At 39.4% G+C, this 22,213-nt stretch overlaps 1 protein-coding gene across 8 annotated transcripts in view; it reads right to left on the bottom strand.

The window, feature by feature from the left end:
• FAT3 (FAT atypical cadherin 3) overlaps nt 1-22,213 on the bottom strand; it is a 675,042-nt gene that overhangs the window by 193,803 nt on the left and 459,026 nt on the right. For all 8 annotated transcript variants that reach the window (XM_063671321.1, XM_063671320.1, XM_063671318.1 and 5 more), the window contains exon 4: nt 8,206-8,267. In XM_063671321.1, the coding sequence (XP_063527391.1) occupies nt 8,206-8,267 (62 nt within the window). The remainder of the gene's footprint in view (nt 1-8,205; nt 8,268-22,213) is intronic.

The raw sequence follows: 22,213 nt of genomic DNA, 5'->3' as shown, positions 1-22,213 counted from the left end.
CCATCACCACCACCACCACACCACCACCATCACACCACCATCACACCACTACCATCACACCATCACACCACCATCACACCACTACCATCACACCATCACACCACCACCATCACACCACCATCACACCACTACCATCACACCATCACACCACCATCATCATACCACCACCATCACACCACCACCATCACACCACTACCATCACACCACCACCAACACTACCAAATCACACCACCATCACACCACTACCATCACACCACCACCATCACCACCACCACCACCAACACCACCACCATCACTAACACCATCACACTACCATCATCACCACCATCATCACACCACCACCATCACCACCATCATCACACCACCACCATCACCACTCCTTGTTTAGCTAGACTTGGAATGTCAATGGCCATCCCTAACTAGCCCACTAAAACCTTTTGGGGGGATTATTTAAGAATGACATGAATTTAAAAAAATCTCCTGCTTAGGAGGGGTTTTTTCCTGGGCAAGAAGCATTCTTGTGGGTAAAACACTGGGATTTCTGAGAAAGGTACGCTGGCAACACTCACTGAGAAGAATGGAGGAAGGAGGCACGCAGGAAGCTAGAAACTTGAAGGCAGGGAAGGAGTTAGGAACCCATGTATGCCACAAGAGGGCCTTCTGTGGAGAGTTTTAACTTGGAGGATAATTCTCCCTTGGGATATGGAGCATGAAGCACGGGAACCCTCAAATTTAGACAGAGGTTGTTCTACTGTATTGTAGTTGCTGCAGTCCCTAATAAAATCTGATGCATTTGCGTAGCCTTGTGAGGTGGTGCTGTGAGGAGGGGCAGGGACAGGCCAGTTGATGAAATCTGGCTGCTTACTGGTCTACTACGGCTGCATAACCAAGGAACATAGACTAAAGTGCCTGAAATGACAGAAATTTGTTTTTTCACAGTTCTGGAGGCTAGGAATCTGAGAAGGTATTGACAGGGCTTGGTTTCTTACAACACTTCTCTCCTTGGCTTGTACAGACAGCTGTCTTCTCCCTGTCTCTTCAAATGGCCTTCCCTCTGTACATATCTATGTCCAAATTTCCTCTTCTTATAAGGACATCAGTCAGCCATATTGGATTAGGGCTCTTCCCAGTGACCTCACTTTAATTTAATGACCTCTTTAAAGACTCTTCTTTCCAAATCCAGTCACATTCTGAGTTACTGGAGGTTAGGATTTTAACACATGGATTTTGGTGGTGGGGGGTGGTGCACAATTCAGCCTATAATACGTGCTTTGCAGTTACTCCTCTGCTGAGTCCAAGCTGGTACCCACCACGTGGACACAGCGTCCTCTCAGATGGGCTTGGTCTTGGAGCTCAAGGCACAGCCCAGCAGCAGAGTGAGCCTTGTATGGAGCTGAGTGGATGGGGCAGGCCAGAGTACCAGGCTCTGAGGATTAGCTGAGGGGGTGGTGGATGGACAACCAGAGTATGAGAGAAAACCTCCTCTTCAGATGCATAGAGACTGATCCTTGAGGCTGGGTTAACTTGACACCTGGGTAAATCCATTATTACAAAATGAGAGCGAGAAAAGATGATTCAATTTGCCACATTTCAATAAGCTGATGGATATTGGTAGCCATATTTGTTCCATAAAGACAGAAAGACCTATCCTGGGTACTGCCAGGAAGTAGTTGTATGACCTTGGATCATGCTCCTCTTTTCTAGGTCTCAGTTTCTGTATCTATATAATGTGAGAGCACAGTTAGGAATATACGAATTAATAACAGTTTCTTGATGCCAAGACAGCAGCTAATGAAAGTAGCTCCCTACTTGATCTGCAGTTTAGTACTCTAGGAGATCTTACTGTGAAAGTCAAAGGAAAAAATGTCCAGTGGGAAAAACACACTAATTCTAAGAAGAAAACCTTAGTACTTGGCCCAATGCCAGGCCTTGAACAGGCATTCGATAAAGCTTTTATGAAAGGAAGTAAAAACAGAACGAGTGCATATCTATTAACTATCGAGGTTGATACAATAAGAATAAGAATGTGAACAAATGAGAGAATGGAAGGAATGAGTGGAAAGAGGTCAGCAGCTGTGTCACAGGGCATTAATTGTGTGTGGTGCCTCCTGGGAGCTCTGGAGCACAGAAGGTGTCATCAACTCTCCTTCTGACGCTGATGCCTGCTCCATGCTGCTATTTTTATGCACAGACATACCATTTTTTGAGGGCCCATGGATACTTTCTGCAGAGTTTTCTGAGGGTGGCAGAAAGAGATGCCTAAGAAGAGAAACTTCCATTTTTCTTGAAGTTAAATTACGAAACTGTGGACTGTTTAATGGGTTGAAATGAGCCTGCAGTTCTTCTCTACCAGAAATTATCATCATTTTAAAAGCAGATGCTTTACCCAAGAAAGAAGCTGTTAAGGGTGTACTCTCAGCAAAGAAATCAATTTGCATCCTAAGGCAAGAGAAAATGTTATAAAAACTTAATAAAGAGCAATATTTTTTTCCCTCTGAAAATAAAACTATAAAAAGGGATGAGAACTTCAGACAGGAAGAAAAAATATTCACATGAGTTGTATGTTACAGAGGACAATGGATGAGTTTGTTAAAAAAGACAGATACTAAATAATATACATTCCTATGGATCTAGTCTATTCCTCTGTAATCTGTTATTTATACTGACTGAATTCACTATTACATTTAACCACATTCTCTGGGCTGTTCCAAATTCTATGCATATATATGACATAATTGCTCATCCACTGTCTTTACACTGGTTACTGGGCCTTGTCATCTTCTTTTTAATTTTTTTTTTTTTGATTTGCAAATAAAACACTCTCTGTGTTCCCTTTGGGAGACTTTTATCAGAACCATCCAGCCCTGAACAGAGAAGCATTTCAAGATCAAAAGGGAGGCAAATAATACTCTTCAGCAAGCAAGATAAAGATTCACACATAATTAAGCCAGGACTATAGGATTATTTAAGTAGAGGTATCTTTCAAGAATAATCGAAGTGCTATAAGCTTTTCAAACTGCTGGAGCCAGTCCAGGAAAAGAAAGGGAACTGGCAGTGTGTTTGTGGAGGACAAGGGGAGGAGGAAGGAGATGGAAAAGAGGGAAAGGGCAAGCAATAGGTGACCAGCGTCTCTGTGTGCCAGGCCTTCCATGCAGTTTATCTGTGAGGCAAGTTTATTAACCCCATTTTCCAGATGAAGAAAAGGAGGATCAAAGTTAATTTAACTTGGCAACGCTCATGCAGATGAAAAGAAGCCGAGCATGCCTTCTTTCTGTCTCTACGTCCATGCTCTTTCTTGCATGTTAATTCTCTCCCCTTCAAGGTCTCATTGAGAAGTGAAATAACGTCTCTTAATGTAAGCATTCATTCACACACTTATTAAGCGTCTCTTGTTTCCTGAGTGCCGAACAGATGCTTGTATACAGAGATGACTAACACATTCCATGCTGACGATGGCTACCATTCATGGAACATGTACTGTCTAACAGACAGCGTCCTGAGCATGCTTCACCTGTCATTTAATCTACTCTTTATACCAACCCTATGGTAGGAATTGTTACCCCCACTTTACAAATGAGAGAAAGGGGATCCAGAGGGGTTCAACAGCCCATCTAAGCTCTGTGAACAGTACCAAAATACAATCACAAGCACACCTGAATTTAACATCTGAGCTTTCCCACACTACCTTAATTCACTGTCTTGATAAATCAAGTGGCATGCCCACAGGGAGCTTAAATATCTCATAGGTAAAAAACAAGGAAAGAAAACCAAAAACACCCATCCAAAACAACAAAAAAACATAATCCATACAAATGATTATATAATAAGAAAGAGTTAGTGCATTTATTTCCTGTTTCACAGCTGCCTTCTCTGATAATGAAGTAATCAGGGCTAAAGTCACAACCAAAACACTAAAACGTTAATTCACTGTTTCATTTATGTGTCCATTATCAACTCTCGGCATCTGTATGCTGGAATTAGTCTTCTATCTCCACTATAATCATAACTGGGTATCAAGGAAGGTATATGACTTTGAACAAATGAGCTAAAAATTCTATATTTTTGCATGTTATGGTAGGAAGAGATCAGGCCAATATTTTCACATAACAGACTTCCAAACCAGGCAAGAGTTAACACTTAGAATTCACTGAAGAAGTATAAGCTGTACTTGTGAATTTGCCTACAGTTCTTTGCTGCTCTTGTTGCTTTAGCAAGTTTTTGGATTCTGATAATGACAACCCTCCTTTTATAGTAACAGATTTTAGGCAAATGATCTACAGACTGAAAAACCCTTGCAGCCCATACACCATCAAGCTAAATATCTTAAACCAATATATAGATGGAGTGTCAGCAGTATACAACTAAAGTGCTTTCTACCATGGGGATAGCAAACTACCAAGAAATCATTAATGTCCTCCTGGTTATCTATTCAGCAGTGTACCTGCCAGGTCAGCTTCTAAATGGGTCCTTTCAAGAAGAGTCAATTTTATTTTATTGGGAAGGACAGATATGAAATAGAGCCAGAAGGTTAATATGAGTTTAAGAGGAGCATAAGGTTATCTCGGCAATTAAACACTCTCCAGGAGGTTAATTACCCACACCTAGGCCTTACAAGTCACAAAATATATCAGCAGTTTCAAAATTTTGTGTATAACAGACAACTCTATTCTACATTCTCAATGATATCATTTCACTTATTTTTTGCAGGACTAAGTTAAAGTAACGTTCCTTCTATGGTCTATTTAGGGAAAAAAAAGAAATGTTGTTTAAACTCCTGCAGCGATGTCATATAGAAGAAAAAATGTGGCCAAAATTGTACAATTTTAGGGAGTGAGAGTAAGACCGTGTGCATAAGACAGAAAAAGAGAGAGAGGACAAAGGGAGAGAGAGATTGAGATTGAATTGGTTTCTGAAAGCCTTAGCAGATTTACTAAATGAAATGGTGCGTGTGGCGAGCCTGGGAGCTGGGTAGGGCAACGAGGTCGCTGGAGGGCAAGTTGGTATGATTCTGATGACCTGTGGTTTAAAAATCTTCACTCTAAAGATCACAGAAAAGCCAGTGTGCTGTTGCTAGCTGAAATCATGATAGGATTTGTGTTAGACCTACTTGATCCACTGCCCTTACCCTCATTCAAACCACCCTCATCTCTCACCTGGATCTCTATAGAAGCTTCCCACATTTCCCTGCTGCCACTGGTCACCCTCGGCCCCCACCCCAAGTCTGTCTCTGACCACCAGGGCAGCCGGCCGTCATTTATGATGACAGTCACATCATGTCACCCCTGCTTAAAGGCTTTCCATTGCACTCAGGAAAAATTCAAAATCCTTACCATAGTCCCCTCTGTTTGCCTTTCCAATCCGCTTTCCTATAACCTCCGCTCCCATCCCCACTCTGCCTTTACACTCTTCATCACAGTGGTCTTGATTCTGTTTCTTGAACAGAATCTTGGCATCATGTCATCAAATGCCATGTCAAACAAGTCTACTAGTCTACTGAATGTTGCCTGTCACCCCCCGCTTTCAGGCGCTATCATGGAACCTTCTTTTAGTGACTTCAGAGAGCTTCTTTCTGAAGTTACAGCATTTATTCATTTCCATGTGCTTCCCCATCCTTCCTGCTCACTTTGTGTCCCCAGGACTTAGGGCAGTCCCTGGTACACCGGGTGAGTCCAGCGCTTACTACCTGGGGCTCCTTCTGCATTTCAGTGGTCTGGAGCTTCTGTCTTTCCTGGAGTGGGGAGGTGCTGTTAAATCTTTAGAAAGCTTCTGATATTATGTCATCATGTGATAATACTTAAAACCACAACAATCAACAATGATAACCACACTTTACTAAGCACCTACTTAGCACCACTGGACTGGATGTTTTACATGTATTTTATAGTTTAATTTCCCAACAACCCTATAAAGTTGTTAATTGCTACGCTATCCTACTTCCCTCTGCAGATGATACCAGATACAAGTTGAATATCCCTAATGTGAAAGCCCAAATTCCAAAATGCTCAAAAATCTGAAACTTCTTGAGTGCCAACATGACGCTCAAAGGAAATGTTGAATGGAACATTTTGAATTTTGGATTTTTGAATTAGGGATGCTCAACTAAGAATACCGAAAATATTCCAAAATACTAAACATTTCGAATGCCAAGCATTTTTAAAATTTTTTTTATAACAATGCATAATAGATGTACATAGTTTCAGGGTACATGTGATAATTTAATACATTCATGTACTTGTAAAGGTCAAATCAGTGTACTTGGGTTATCTATCATCTTAAACATTTGTTACTTCTTTATGCTAGAACCATTCTAATTCTTCTCTTCTAGCTATTTTGAAATATGTAATACATTATTATAAACTCTAGTCACCCTAATGATCTATTTAGTACTGAGTCTTATGTCTTGTATCACACCATATGTTTGTACTAATTTATTAACTTCTCTTCATACTTCCCACCCCATTCCAAGCATTTTGGATAAGGGGATACTCAACTTGTACTGATCAATGATATTCTAGATCCCAATCTGTGTTAGTCCAAGGTACTAAAACGTTACTCAGTATTTATGTAAGTCTGTAGAGGATGTGAATCCATTCAGGGTTCTTTGGGGAGTGAATTCAAATGCTTGGAAAATACTCTTCCTCTTTGCTCTGCTATAGATCCGTCCTGTGACAGTCACACTGCACCACAAACCTCCTGATGACAGAGACGACCTTGCAAGGGACCGGGCCATAAGTGATCTCAGCCAGACTCCTCAGATAATGAGACACCCTTCCTGCTTCCTTCTGGGAAGTAATGGATTCAACTATCTAAGAACACAGCCTTTCCAGGTGTCCTGGACTGTCTTCTGGAAAGGAAAGAAGCCCATGAATATAATATAAGGTCTTATTTTTCTGGCAAATGTACTTAAGTTCTGGACCAGGTAGGTACTGCATCCTGTTAATAGGATTTTGAAAAAAGAATTACTATAATTATTTTTTTTGGCAGCCTGGAGCCTTTTATCTTTATGAGATGATAGTAATGTTTTAAAAGGATTATCATAGTATTGTATGATGATGATAATAATAATAATCCTTTATTATATCCAATGCTTTAAGAGTTTTAAAAATACTTTGATACAAAACAGAAGGTTTGATCCTAAGAGTGATCTTTTGAGGTATAAGGGATTGTAATTGTTTGCCAAATTTCATAGTAGGGGAAACTAAGGTTCAAGGCAATTAAATAGCTTCAAGCTATTCACAGCAGGGCAGCTTCAAGACCCAGGTAGCCTGATTCCTAGTCCGATGTTCGTTAAATAAATCATGACTGGTGAGCTAATTTAAAGGAGTAGACCAGAAGAGATTCTTTCATAAGATTTGAAGGGTGTGTTTGTGTGCATGTGCACGTGTGTGTGTGTGTGTATGTGTGTTTGTATATGTGTTAGGAGGGGTGGTAGATTCCAGAAAGTGATTCTTAGGAACTAAAAGATTATTTTAGAAGCGTAGACACATTATAAAACCTTAACAGAGCCTTGAGTTCTAAGCATTGTCATCTGTTTCATATCACACAGTCACAATTAAATCACGGTGTCATACAAACTACCTAGGCTTCAAGCTTCCCAATAAAGACACTCGATGCTTAAAGAAAGAATGTTCTGCAAAGCTCTTTTCTCATCTCATAGCTTTTTATTCTCTCTCCAGAAATAACACTTTTAGAGTTGATTTTGCTGCAGTTTCTGTCTTAATGAATTAAAGGAGTCCATTTTATGGTTTCAGCAATAGTCATCTCTGGCAGTGACTCAACCAGCAGCTTTCTCTTTCTCAACTCTCTCCCCAAGGAAAGAAAAGAGGAAAGCAAACCTTCCTCATAAATGGTACACTTACGCTCTTTCTCTTTTTACATCTGTGGCCCCAGTGGCTCACAGGGCTCTGCTCCTGAACTTTCTTTTCTGATTATTGACACGAGGGCCTGAAGTCAAGGCAGAGATGGTGATACACCATTGTCTTCAGCAAAAGGCAAAAGCTGCCCTACCACCCTGGCTCAGCACACAGGAGCATGTTGAGAAGAACACACTAGAAATCCCTAAATTCAGAACATAGCAGCCCAAGAGAAATATCTTCACTTTGATATCCACTGTTCAAATATATTGAAGGTGTAGTTTATGTTGAAGGTTAAAAAAGTTTAGTGAAAGTCAGTTTTAATGAATTGCAGTTCCCTCTATGCGCTTACCTCCAGAAAATGTTCTGCCTGCTGTTCTCGATCCAATTTCCTTGAAGTTGTTGTAATCAGACCTGTGTAGAAATGAGAATATTTGACTTTTAAATATCTGGGGCAAACAGCTTACTGAGTGTGGGGAAACAAGTCCAGTTAAAGGAAAAGCAAAAGTGGTATGGAACTGTAACTTTCCAATCCCCCATGACAATCAGAATGGTCTCAAGAATTATTCTTAAAAGAAAGTAAAATTTACAAAGAAAACCTGAAAAATTGTTTCAGCCTGTCTACCACAGTTGGGGTACATCCCACTTTGGGGATGTAAAAAATCACTAAAAATCTTCTGTTTTTCTGATAATGAAGAGTTCCAATGATTCATTTGCATATGACTGATATTCTACAGTAGAAACCTCATTAAAGATTTTAGAGTTCCTGAACAATTAATAGGTTGTTTATGCTGATTAGATTCAGACTATGAAACAGTATTTTCTCACTTAACTTTTATATGCACATACAATTTTTGTTATACTTGACAAAGAATGTTGTAATCGCTACTTGTACACATAATTATTTCAGATTTAATAACTTACACACCAAAGATCTCATACTGTAATTTTATCATTTTGTTTTATGTGTTTGAATCTTTATACAAAATAAGTTCCACATGAAAAATATCTATCTTTTCTTCCAATGGTGTTTCTCATAAGTGAATCACCCCTTTGAGTATAAAGAAAGACAAAGAAAAGAAAATGAGAAGACAAAACCTTCAAGGCCTCTCAGCTTATTGCACCAATTTGTCTTTTGCAGGTTTTATTTTTCCTTTTGTCAAATGGCAATTAAGAGGTCAAATTTATGTTCCATTTCTTGATTCCACAATGTTCCTAAAGAGAATATGGGGTGGGCTGTTTTCCTGGTATATGCTGATGGACAATGGAGGAACAGAGAAAAATCATATGAAAAGCCTGCTCCCAGTGCTGGTGAGGTAGGTGCAATGTGGAAAGGTATTTCCAGGGGCTGTGAAAGAGCTCTTGACCTCAAGCTTCTGTCTTATACAGAAGTGGTGGGTGGGAGCACACAGATTTTAGAGAAAGCCAAGAAGATACCACAGGAAATTAAATGGCTCCCCACGGCCTTCAAAATAATATCCCACTCAGAGTAACATGACTGTTTATAAGCTAACCCCTCCTCTCCACCTCCACACTGCCCACAGGAGGAAAACCTGTGTTTCCAGTGTACAAATAATCTAACTTTCCATGAATTCATTCTGGAATGTGCCCCACAGATTTTTTTCTTTATCTTTTTTATTGTAAACTGACAAGTTGTAGGTGTATATATATATATATATACATGGTATATATATATATAGTAAAAAATGAGCTTATGATTCAAGCATACCATGTGAAATAATTAAATCAAGTGAATTAACATATCCATCACCTACAATACTTATCATTTTTTTGTGGTGAGGACATTTGAAATTTATTAGCAATTTTGAAATGTACAATACACTATTATTAATTATATTCACCCAAGCTGTACATTACTACACTGAGCTAGATTTTTTAAGTTTAGCTCAGATGTTAGCCTTTGCTGACCCTGTTTAACAGGGTTAGGTGGCCATCTGCTCTGCCCTCATATAACCGGTGCTCTCTATTATTGATCTCTGCCTTACACTAGAATCCTTTGTTCACATGTCAGTATTTCCTCGCTAGACAAATTGACAGAGTTACTTCATGGGAAGGGCCTGTCTTTTGATTTGGAAACTCTGATGCCTACCTAGTTCCTCACCTAGAACAAAGAACAGGAACTCATTAATGCTTAGTTAATGAAAAGTTGCTCTGGAAGAGATCCGCTGTATTCTATTCTTCAGTTTTGCTACAGACTTGGAATGTGTTTGTTTAGGAGGGTATTGTTTTGTGTGTGGAGGGTGTACTTGTGGGTGGGAAAGGCTTGTGTGACATGTGTACTCATAAAGTTTGCAGAGTTCCTCTGTGTGAATGAGCAATACTAGGCACTCTTGGATGTAAAGAGCTACTGTCCGAGATTAAGGAGGATAGACTGCCACCAAGAAGGTCAAGGAGGATCAGTGACTTTCCTTCCTTAGCTGACCATCCGAATCACCAGGGAAACATAAAAAACATGGATTTTTGTCTCCCTGCTCCATCCCTCATTTACTCTATCAGAATCTCTTGGGGTGAGGCCTGTGACGGTCCTCTGATCCTAAGAGTAAAGTACTATCCAATTCCACTATCTTTCACTGAATCTCACTGTGACTTTTTATTGACCTTACTTCTTCTGACCAGACATGTCCAAGAATGAAATACACTGAGCTGCTCTAGCGTCTAGATCAGAACATTGGGCTCAGTGTGTGTGGCTGTGGGGTGGGGTGATGGAGATAGCCTGTGAGTGCCTGCTGTGGGGAGGTGAGGAGAGGAATAAAGGGCAGCACAGCGCTCTGAGTCACATTGACAGAAGGTCTGTGTGGTCACCCCAGTGGATGTCTAACACACACATCTGACACCTTCATTTTTGGGCCATTCTATTGGACAAGGTCATATGTCACAGAGGCTCTTTCAAAGTGGGGAGTAACTCTTTCCTCACAAGGCAGGGGAAGCTTTCATGGAGCCTCCCCTCTCCTGTGTGGGGGCTCCTCTATTAGAGTCCACAATAGGAATGAGACATGCTTGTTATATTGAGGCTATAAATGAGTCAAAGTGCTGTTGGCCTTCACCCTGCTGCTCTTCCAGCCACAAAAGACCAGGACCCCTTTGCCCTCTGTTCCCCTGAGGACTCTCTATCATCACAGGTGCTCCTTGCCCAGGGTCACATGGCCACAGCCCATTGTGGTGTGGCTGTGCACAGGGAAGAGGTCAGCTTCCTCTCCTGATGATTCTTAGGGCGATTCTTTAGGACATTCACTTGTTTTCACAATGCCTACATGTAACTGGGAGAGCTGCAGGGTCCCCTTCACCTTCATACCTTCACCTGGATGTGTTTCTCACATATTGATCAGCCAACAGAGAGAGACAGGCTTCCTGAAAAGTCTGAAACAACATACACAACAGTGAACTTGGAGCTGTGAGGAAGACAAGCAGTTTCTGTTCCTGGAGTAAAAAGACACAGGAAAGCCTCTGCAGGTTACAGTTCTCTTGGCTTCTACCATCTTTATTTTCACAGATATGAAATAAAAGGCAAGAAATAAAATGTAAGTTAAAAGTGGAAATCGGTAGGAAATTAGATGAGGTGGTATGGGGATAGGGAGTGTCTGCTGATGGGTACAAGGTTTCTTTTTGAAGGGATGAAAATGTTCTAAAATTACAGACTATGGTGATGGTTGCATAGTTCTGTAAATATTCTGAAAACAATTAAATTGTATCCTTTGAATAGGTGAAGTTTATTGCATGTAAATTATATGCTAATAAAGCTGTTAGAAAAATCACTAGAAAATCATAAACCTTGACTTTAAGGTTTTAATAAGTCTTTTATATTTGGAAAAGGTAGGCTCTTAAAAATATTTACATGAATGAATTAATGAATAGGTTAGTTAGTTTAGGCCTCAGGCATGAAGAAGGGTTGAAATGAATAGTTGATTGGGCTTGTCCATGGGAATCTGGAACATGGAAACATTGAAATTTTATGGTTACAGCAACAACCGGTAGTTATTTGCAGTTGAAAATAAATAAATACATCTTGTTATCAAAATCTTGATAAAATAAATCTTGTTATCAAGCCAGGGTCAGCTAAACCACTAAGGTGTAAAAGCTTTCCTCCTGCTCAAAGTACCTACTTACGATGAGCTACGGCACCTCAGCAGCACTGCCATTTTTTACAGTCAGAAAAGAATGCAGTGAGCCATCCTTCCTGGCCCAGAGGAATTAGTTAAAATGACCAGTGCTACCTCTTCCTTTATAATAACTTTGTTGTAGCTGAATGCATTTGGAACAAATAGAGAATAAGACAACAAGACAATAGAGAACAAGACAAAATACAGAGAATAGAGAACAAGACAAAACAGAGCAATAGAGAACAAGACAAAACAGAGCAACCTCCCTCTTCAACCACTCTGACTCATCACTGGGGAAGGCAACCCCATTCTGTAATCTACACGAGAGAGGTGTGTGCATTACACATGTAATTGTAGACCCACTAGGCACAGTAAATTGGGGACTGACATGATGAAATTGAATTTCAAAGATAAATCATAGGCAAGCTTTTGAATGTGGCTTGGAGATATAAACAAACACATCATTTGATATAATTACATATGCAAACCTCCAATTTAGGAGGGGAAGTACGCCAGTCCTAAGTGAATGATACTCAATAAGGGGGCGGGGGAGACATATGGCTGGAACTGTGCAATTACTTTAAAAATGGCTGCTTTTGATTTTTTGTTATGGAGATGGAAGAATCTAATGACCTCTCTCTGAGAAACAGCCTGAGCATGAAAATGTGGCTGCCTGTTCGAAACAGAATTCAAAATGTTCTAAGCAGTTATGGTCAGAGAAGTGATACTGTAAGGATGACATCTTTTCCCTGATTTTTCTGCCTGTGGGTGTCCTGGGTCGCAGCTGTGTAATCTGCTGCCATGACATTCACATTTTCTTTAAGTGCTACTTGAAGCAATGCAGGTCTTAGCTGTTTCAGCATAATTCTCCAAGACTGTTGGAAGCTGGGTTTGGTATTTTAAAAATACAACTAGAATTATCAGCTTTGTGAGCGACAATTAATTCTTTCCTCTGTGTTCTTCACATCCCATCTCCTATGCTTCTCACTTCTTCATGTCTGTGCCCAGCTATCTGGTAAACCCTTCACCATCCTTCCAGACAGTTGAGTTGTTATTTTCTATGTGAAGCCCTCTCGGACCTTTCCTTACCTGGCATGTTGCATGTAATTAATTCATTTATCATCTGAATCTCCATCTAGACTACAGTTGCAGAAGGCAAAGGCTTTGGGTCTTTAAACACAACTAAGCTCACAACCTAGATCAAGGACTCCTCAATGTTTTGGATAAAATACTACTTTTGCAGCACACAACATTTTGCTCTAATTATTTTCCAAAGAGTCAGTCTTCCCTAATAGGGCACAAGCAAAAGGGTGGTGAATAAATCTTATTCATGTTGTATTCCTGGTGTTTAACACAGAAACTGGCACATTGTAGGTATCAAGCAAAATTTATCTGAATGGAGGTGATGTGGATGTAGTCTTCCAGAACTCTCAATGTTATTTTATTATACAGAGTGGCCATAATGGTTCCAATGCATGGGTGTTAAAGCTGTCTGAATGCTCTCCTCCATCCTTTGAATAACTTTAATGTTTTCCTGTTTTTTGGAGGTCATCAGAGCAATTCCTGATAGCCTTTTAAAAATTTTTTTCAGCAGCTGATTAAATATTTTTAATCTTTAATCTTATGCACAAAGGATTTGTGGCCATTCCATTGTTCTCTCCCATCCTGATTTCGACCTAATTTAGGGAGAAAAATAGGAAAATAATATAGTTGTATCCAATATTTATTGAGTACTGAATATGTGCCAGGCACATATTAAACAGTTCATATACATAATCTCATTTTATCTCACAATAGTTCAGATATGATATAGTCTAAGAATATATATTACATAGTTGCTTTTTTAAAAAACAGACCTAATACATGTCTTTACCACAACTTTAATTTTTCCTCTAACTCTGAAATTTCAGAGAAATAGGAATTATTTTGACTCCATTTGCAGGAGGAAACAGTTAAATAAACTTGCCCGAGGTTTATTTGTGATTTATGACTATACCACAATTCAAACCCAGCGACTCTTGGCCAGGTGTGGTGTCTTATGCCTATAATCCCAATGCTTTGAGAGGTCAAGGCAGGAGGATTGCTTGAGGCCAGGAGTATGAGACCAGCCTGGGTAACATGGTAAGACCCTATCTCTTTAATAATAATAATTAGACAGGCACCTATAGTTCCAGCTACTTGGGAGGCTGAAGTGGGAGGATGGCTTGAGCCCAGGAGTTTGAGGTTACATTGAGCTATGATTACGTCACTGCATTACAGCCTGGGTGAGAGAGAGAGGACTCTGTCTTTAAAAAAAAAGAAACCCCGTAAACCAAAAACAAAACTAACTCTGGAGCTTCTTCAGTGTTTCCCTTTTATCTCCCTAGCAGAAGATGTGGAGCATTGGTAAAGACATCTGTCTAGGGGCCAGGAGACCTGGGTACCAGAATTGGCTCTGTCAGTAACTGGTCATAAGATCACAGGGAATCATATTCCTTCTCTAGGCCTCAGTTTCCTCATCTAGGAAAGTCCTAATGCGTCTTTTCAGTGTGAAGAATGTACAGCAATATAAGGAATATTACAGGAAGATCATTAGTCTTCTTCCTTCCCTGCTTTATTCCCTGAGCACACTTTCTTCTCAATGGTTCTGAGCCCGGCAGTGCAGGACCTGGGTGGGTCACCCAATCAGGAACAATACATGCTGTGTTATAGTTTTTATTTATCCACAGAACTGACATGAAATTAAACATCCTATGCATATTTCTCAAAAGGAGCAAAGTAAAAATATCAGTTAAGTACGTGCTTTTAAATAGGGAAAATACAGACACTGGTTATTCCAACATTTACGATGTCTTCTACAAGATTCTGACTTCTAGAACCCCTATTTCCACCTCTTTCCCTTCAGCCCATTAAGAAGCATTAAAATATTCCCTGCAGTATTTACATACGGACATCAGGCTGTGCACTTAATTTAGAGAGAAATGAAATGCATGCATAGTAAATTCAACTTTCAGGAGTAGAGGAAAAATTAAAGTTGGAGTGAAGAGTTGTATCACATTTCCTTAAAAAATAAACAACTAAGTAATATATATTCTCAGACTGGATGGTATTTATTTGAAAAGAAAAAATACCAGAAAGAAAACAATATATATACAAGAGCTACAACATCAGTTATAAGGGGGTTAAAAAAGGATTCTGGAAACTACCCCCACGAGATATGCTTCTTAAGTAAGGTTGTTTCATCAGGTGTAAAGACTTGGAGTTGCTCAATTGAGCACGTGGTGCTGCTATTAAATTTTCTTAAGAAAAAGCTGACAGGGGAAATCACTCATGGAGCTTAAGCCTGCAAGTTGGATTTCTCTTCATAAATAGAGATTTCCGAGATGCTAATAGAAGCTTTAAAACTGTAAAAGTGAGGGTACATTTTAAACCAAAGTATGAAGATGCTGTGGGTCAAACATGGTTTATGGCTGTTGGTTTTCTGTAATAGATACATTTCATTTCTTTCTTTGCAAGCCAATGGATGGCATTTCTGAATTCTGCCTTAGCAGCAGGGAAATCCCAGGCAGTATTTTTCTGCCAGAAATATTTTCCCTTTGGATTCAGGATTCTGTAGCCGCTACAGGTAGCAAAGGGAACAAGCCATCCTGCAGAGGAAAACTGTAGAGGCTGGCACAGACCTGGCAACTTCCCTTCAGGCCTAGTTGACAGATGGAGTCGCCCACAGCCTGGAGGGAGAGTTCTAAGGTTCAGGCAAGCCCTGCTTCCTAACTCTACTGCTATATTAGATTGATTAGAAGCATTTGGGTCAAGTCCACTTGTCATCAGAGTGAAGGGTAAGGTGGGGCCAACAAGGGAGGGAGTAGTGAAGATGATCTTCTATGGTAGACAATACTTCCAAAATACTCCTCTTCTATAATCCTCTCCTGTACCCAGTGATCTTGCCATCCTCATGCACACATGCATGCATGCATGTGGACACACTCATACAGTTAGAACCAGAGATGTTGTGTACATGCCTAATTTAACCAGAATACCTGGATACTTCCCACTCCCATCTGTTCTTTCATCAATTCCTCTCCTCATCACCAGTCTTCATGATTCTTCCTCCCAATTGCACAGAGCCCTCTGGTTCTGCCTTCCGATGCTGCCTAGATGAGGATGCATTTATGCACCTGAAGAAGTCTCTAGGCTATTAAGTTAAACCTTGAATGCCATATTGGATTTCTTCAGAGAAATTAAGCCACAGATGGCGAACCAATACTAAGGATGTCGTATGAAATGATGCCATCTTTAGGCGCTATTTACATACCACTGATGTGCACGCTCAGATGTGCAATATGGCGCACTTCTCCCCCTTTTGCTTTCTGCCAAGATTTTTTTCATAATTCTGAATATTGGATAATCAAAATAAAGAAGCATAAGTGACTGGCAATCTAAATTCCACTATATAGATGAATCCTAGAGATTATCTAGCCCAGGAAGCATTGTAGTATACTGGCTAGCAGTACTCAGGCTCTGGCATCAGACTGCCTGGCTTCCCATCCCAGTTCTACCTCTAGGCAGCTGCATGTCCTTAGGCAGGTTACTTAGCTTCCTCATCTATAAAATGAAGCTTATTAAATTAAATAATTAAAAATGCTTAGCATGGTTCCTGGCACATACTACATGCCCAAATAATACTATTCTTATTATCAGCTCTAAGAACAGTGTGTGGAGTATCATATGTGTTCAATGGTTTAACTTTGCTTCCTTCCCACCTAAATATTTGGGCAGCAAAAGTTCCAAAACATTTAATACTCACTCTGTCATCTGACAGATAAGGAAACTGAGGCTTACAGTATAAGTAACCTGTTCAAAGACTTACTGATTTAAAAAATCCCTTTATCCATGCATGGTTACATTTTTTTGAGAGGATAATATATAATACTTTTGCTACTTAAAGCATAGCATGCATTAGCATCATGAGTGCTACTTAGGAGCTGGTTAGAAATGCAGACTTGCAGGCTCCCCCCAGACCTAGATAATATATGCACAAGAATCTTAAGATGACTGGCTCTAGACCATTGTTGGTTTTCAAACTTGGCTGTGCCCTGGAATCACCTGCGGAGTTTTAAAAAATACTCATGTCAGTGTCCCACACCCAGAGATTATGAATTATTTGGTATGGGGTGAAGCCTAGGCATAGGTATTTTTAAAATATTCTCCTAGGTGATTCTAATGTTCAGCTAGGGGTGAGAATGACTGTATATCTAGTTGTTATCTTCTGGATGATGAGGTTATAGTAATTACTTGTAATGGCTTATCTAAATATCTAGTTTTTCTAACATGAACAACACTCAACTTTATGAAATAAAATAATTTACAGGACAATAAAATAGAGGCACCAGGAACAGCCTCCCGTATGTCATCATCTGAATTCCACAATGTTCTGATCCGAATCCTTCCAGCAAAGGACTAAACTATGTGGTTACCATGTTTGTTTTCACTTTACTTATTAATTAATTAATTAATATTTAAAGACAGGGTCTCGCTGTGTCATCTAGGCTGAGTGCAGTGGCATGATCATAGCTCTGCAGGCTGAAACTCCTGGGCTCAGGCAATACTCCCCATTCAGCCTCCCAAGTAGCTGAGACTACTGGTGCATCATCATCCCCAGCTAGTTAAAAAAATTTTATTTTTTTTTTGGTAGAGATGTGGTCTCTAATTCCTGGTCTCAAATTCCTTGCCTCAAGGTGATCCTCTGGCCTCGGCCTCCCAAAGTGCTGGGATTCTACGTGTGAGTCACCTTGCCCAGTCTGGTTTGACTTTAGATCTGAGGCATGCTAGGCATGCCTAGCAAGGAAGACAGGAAGCCTTGCCTTCCCATACTATACTGGCTTCCATCAGCTACAATTTCACTTCTGCATTCAGGCATACTTTCTTTTACTGCCTATAGCGTTACACACTGCCTAGCCCCATCTGGCCACCAAGATCTCCCTAGCAGAGGTGGAACACCACCTCCATACAGATGCTTTCTCTTCCCCACAAAAACACATTTGGACACAAGGCAAAAGATAAAAAGATACAACAATAAGTCTCTATATTTTCCTTCATCAAACTAACAATCCAGTGAGAGAGGTAGACACGTATAAGATTCACTACAGTATAAGGGAAGATCTAACACACACCCTAGACAACTTTGAGTGTCCTTAAGAAGGAAAGATTAATGCTGAATTGTAATTAGAAAAGATAAAGGAATGAGCTGTGTTTGTACTGGGCCTTTAATGTTTAATAAGAATATGACAGAGAAGTTGTGAAAAGTCAAAATGTCCAATCTCCATTTAAGATTAATGAGACAGAAGCTTAACAAAAACAGTAAACTTGGGTCTAAGTCCTGGCTCTGCTATTTTTTAGCTGTATGGACAAGGAAACTTACATAACTTCTCTGATCACAGTCTTGTCATCTCTGAAATGGGGACAGTACTAGGTTCCTCAGAGGCTCGGTTAGAAACAAGCTGAGGTGCTTGGCACGGTGGCTTGTACTTAGATGCTGTTTAAAAAGCAGACACAGTATCTACAAAAAGCAGCGTATTATATTTTATTTTTATTAAAAACCCTAATAGCTCTGGGGTGCTATTTCTAGCCTATATTAAAAAGGAAAATCTTATTGTATCTGGATTGTTCAACCCCCAAAATGTCTGAAAATTTAATAACCAGGCAACTAAAAGTTGAAGTTTCTTTTTGTTCAGATGAACACTCTAAAGTTCTGTAATTCCTGACACACTTGAGGTGTGAAAACAGCCACTGCACTCCCCTTAGAAATCATGTCACCATAAATGATTTGTTTCTACATCTGTTTTCATCTGACAGATAAAATCAGGAGGATGGATAAAGTGCAAATTACTCAGAGAACGTGCAAAGTCTTGAAAATGCATGTGTGCTTTGTAGGCATGCAATCCGTTAAGATCATCTTTGCTCTATAATTTATACAAGATCCCTTAGGTAGGAGTGATGTTTTGAAACTCAATTTTAAAAATCTGGAAAAAATATCACTCGTATGGAAAGCTTTGAATGCTGTCAGAAGACTGATAATGCTTTCAAAAAAAAAAAACGCATATTTTCCAGTTAATATTCACTTAATTCAAACTTTTCCTTTTGTCTTAAATTTATATTTACATTCTAAAACCTCATTAGTTAAATGAAAACTAATGTCTGAGAATATATAACAGTTCCAAAGCTGGTTGGAGTTTACCTTTGCACTACCTAGGTAAATTAACAGGATGAAGAGGTCTCAGGGGAATATTTATTGTACTCAAGATAAACCATTTGCAGAGCACTTCAATTTTAACAACCACCATTTTGATGTTGTAATTGCAAACAGCCTATGTAACTGTTCATTAGAATCTGTCCAAGCAGGTCTTTTGTTTGGCAACACTATGCTAATAGTAGCATTAACCTTATGTGTTTATTTGAAAGCAGTAAATATGTGTTTCCTGAAATAGTCTAGAAATCCACATTTTCAACTGCTATAATGTGCTCCTCAGAGTCTGAATCAGTGGCATTTCACTGTCTTTCTGTTCTCAGGGAGGAAGTACCATCTCTTATAAGGATGATACAATTTGTGCTTAATCATTTACCAATACAACTTTGGGCAAGTCTTTAAAAATGTGCACCTCAGTTTCTTCCTCTGTAACGTAGCAATCATTTTATGGAGGAGCAAATAATCTCTTCATCACTAGGGGTAACATACAATATTTTTCCCATATAAACTTAAGTGGAAACAAAGGAGAGATTAGTATTATTTATAACTGCTTTATAATTCCTTGGAAGAAATGCTGAATAAGCCAGGGAAGAAGCCTTGTATTTTCCCTCTGCTCTTTAGCAGGGGACTTCATAAACAATTCCTTTATACCATTTTGTATTCTGTTTACATGTTTTTTTCTGTCAATAGACTGTGGCTTCTCTAGGGCAACCATATTTTTATTCATTTAATGTTCATTAAAGGAATACCTTTTAAGAGCCCAGGCTACTCATTGTATCTTTTGTGCTTAGCACAGGGCCTGGCATATGAAGGGCATCAATAAATATTGGTCTACTGACTAAATAAACTATAATAATAATAATATATAATTTAATATATAAAATATAGTAAACACAATCAAATAAATATATAATAATGAAATGTGTATGTAAGTGTGTACACACACACACAAGTGCTTCCATCCAAAGCAGGTAATGGTCTATACATATGGGAATATTCATTTAGCATTTATACAATGGCTTGTAAAGACCTTTTGGGAAAAGTTTCCAAATTCAGAACGAATTATGTGCTGCGATGATTACTGCTATGGGTTTTTAACCTAAAATGTTACAGGTTCATAAAAAGCCATGTTTTTTTGTGTCATGTTAGAGTCTGCAGTCTGTTTGGTTAATTGAGGTTAATGGAGGGAAATGGCAGATTGCCAGTGCTAATGAGTTTATTTTGATTCTTTTTGATACGTATTTTATTTCTCTTTTGTTTTTACTTTTTGTTTAACTAAATTATGTTATTTAAGCAAGAATCTGTCATGTATAAGTAGGGATTGATAGCCTATCAGAGAGGGCTCAGCCTATGTTTCATTGCTCAAAAAACATTTTAAAAAAGGAAACGAGAGGTTACAAAAAATAGTCAGTCTCTGATTTCTGTAGGTCCACCAAGCACCCCACGACACATATCAAGATGGAGGATAAGACAAAGCGCCCTGTAGGATCACACTCCCTGGCTGGAGTCTGATGAATTAATCCTCCCAAAACTCTACTAAGAATCCAGCAAGGAATGTGCTAAAGGCATATATCACCCATGTCTTATAGAAAAGATGAGCTAGGTGGCATTTTAGTTTCTTGTTCAGAAAAGAAAAAGAAATGCAAATCAAATGAGAGAATCATTGAAAGAGTCAGGAAGAATCAGACAGCTGCAAATACTGGCTGTATGGGATCGGGGCTAGTATGGGGGTGTGGGGAGAGGCAGGAAGCACCAAAGACTGCCATAAGCATCTATATCTAGCTTGTTTATTCCATAGTTATCCACGGGATAAATATAACTACATATCATTTGTTGAGTGCTACATCACTAAGTAGCTAGATCTGTTAGACTCCTAAATTTGTGCCCTGAACTGGTATACTGTAATTACAGTATTTGCTTGACTTTACTGGTTCCCTTGGTAGAAGTGGAAGAAGGTTGTTCAGATTTTCCTCCTGTTTCAGAAACAAGAACAGTGGTGGCAGACCTGAAATGTGCACACCCCATGGCAAATTAAAAATTAAGAGCTGCAACTGGCAGTGGGTCTGCTGGGCACTCATGTCCAGGGTCCCGGGACTTTCTTTCCTTTCACCTTTACTTTTCATCCCAAGACTGATCTCCATTCCACCCATGCAGTTCAGCAATGGTCCCAGGAGAATAGGTGCAAAATGTTTCTTCTACATTTTCAGCCATTTCGCAGTTTTTCTTTGGGACTAAGGGTTTGTAATGGGTAGGTACACAAGAGGTACCCATTTAAAAACCAACTAGTCAAATGAACATGCCACCCAGATTAAAAGACATTTTCATCTTCTTTGTTTGCTCTCTGAAAAATTCAGTATCTTCTGAACAAATGGCTGTGCATTGAGCCTGAGAGTGGATTTTTAAACCATTCACAGCTCTGTGTCAGTCCTTCATTCTTAGGGAAAACCAGCTCAATGCTACTGTGGTTGTAATTAGTGGATAATTAGTACTTGTACATGTCGATGCTACATGTCATGGAACTTGTGCCGGGTTTAGCATCCACTCAACAAGATTATTTAATTTTGCTGTAATTTTAATTCTTTTGAATCACGTTAATGCCTTGGCAGTGGAAAATCTGGGACTAGGTAGTTCAACTAAGGTTTGAAATTATATTAATGTATTTCATGTTTTCCAGGAAAAAGAAAGGTGTTGGAAGGTTTCTGTATTAACGAACTGAAGCTGCATTCCACAGTCTCATGGGCCATTTTGGGCTTAGGTTTTAAAATATCATGTGCACTACAATGCCAGCCCCACCACTGGCTTGGCACTGAGGTGGTTGGCTTTCAACGGATACTGAGAACAAGGGGAAATGGGAATTGAATAAATAGAGACATGTGGTTAGAGGACCTGGTGAAATTATGCAAAAAGTTAATATGGGAGACAGAGGGGTGAAGCCTTAACAACAGCTGGGGGTGCAAGAAAAGGCTTCCCAGGAAGGGATCTCTTGGGTTTGGATGAGTAGAAGTTTACCAGTTAGACAA

The sequence above is a fragment of the Pongo pygmaeus genome, chromosome 9, assembly GCF_028885625.2.
Source record: "Pongo pygmaeus isolate AG05252 chromosome 9, NHGRI_mPonPyg2-v2.0_pri, whole genome shotgun sequence".
In the NCBI taxonomy this organism is placed as follows: Eukaryota; Metazoa; Chordata; class Mammalia; order Primates; family Hominidae; genus Pongo; species Pongo pygmaeus.
Note: the sequence above shows the minus strand (reverse complement) of the source record. Positions and strands in the feature narration are given on the sequence as shown.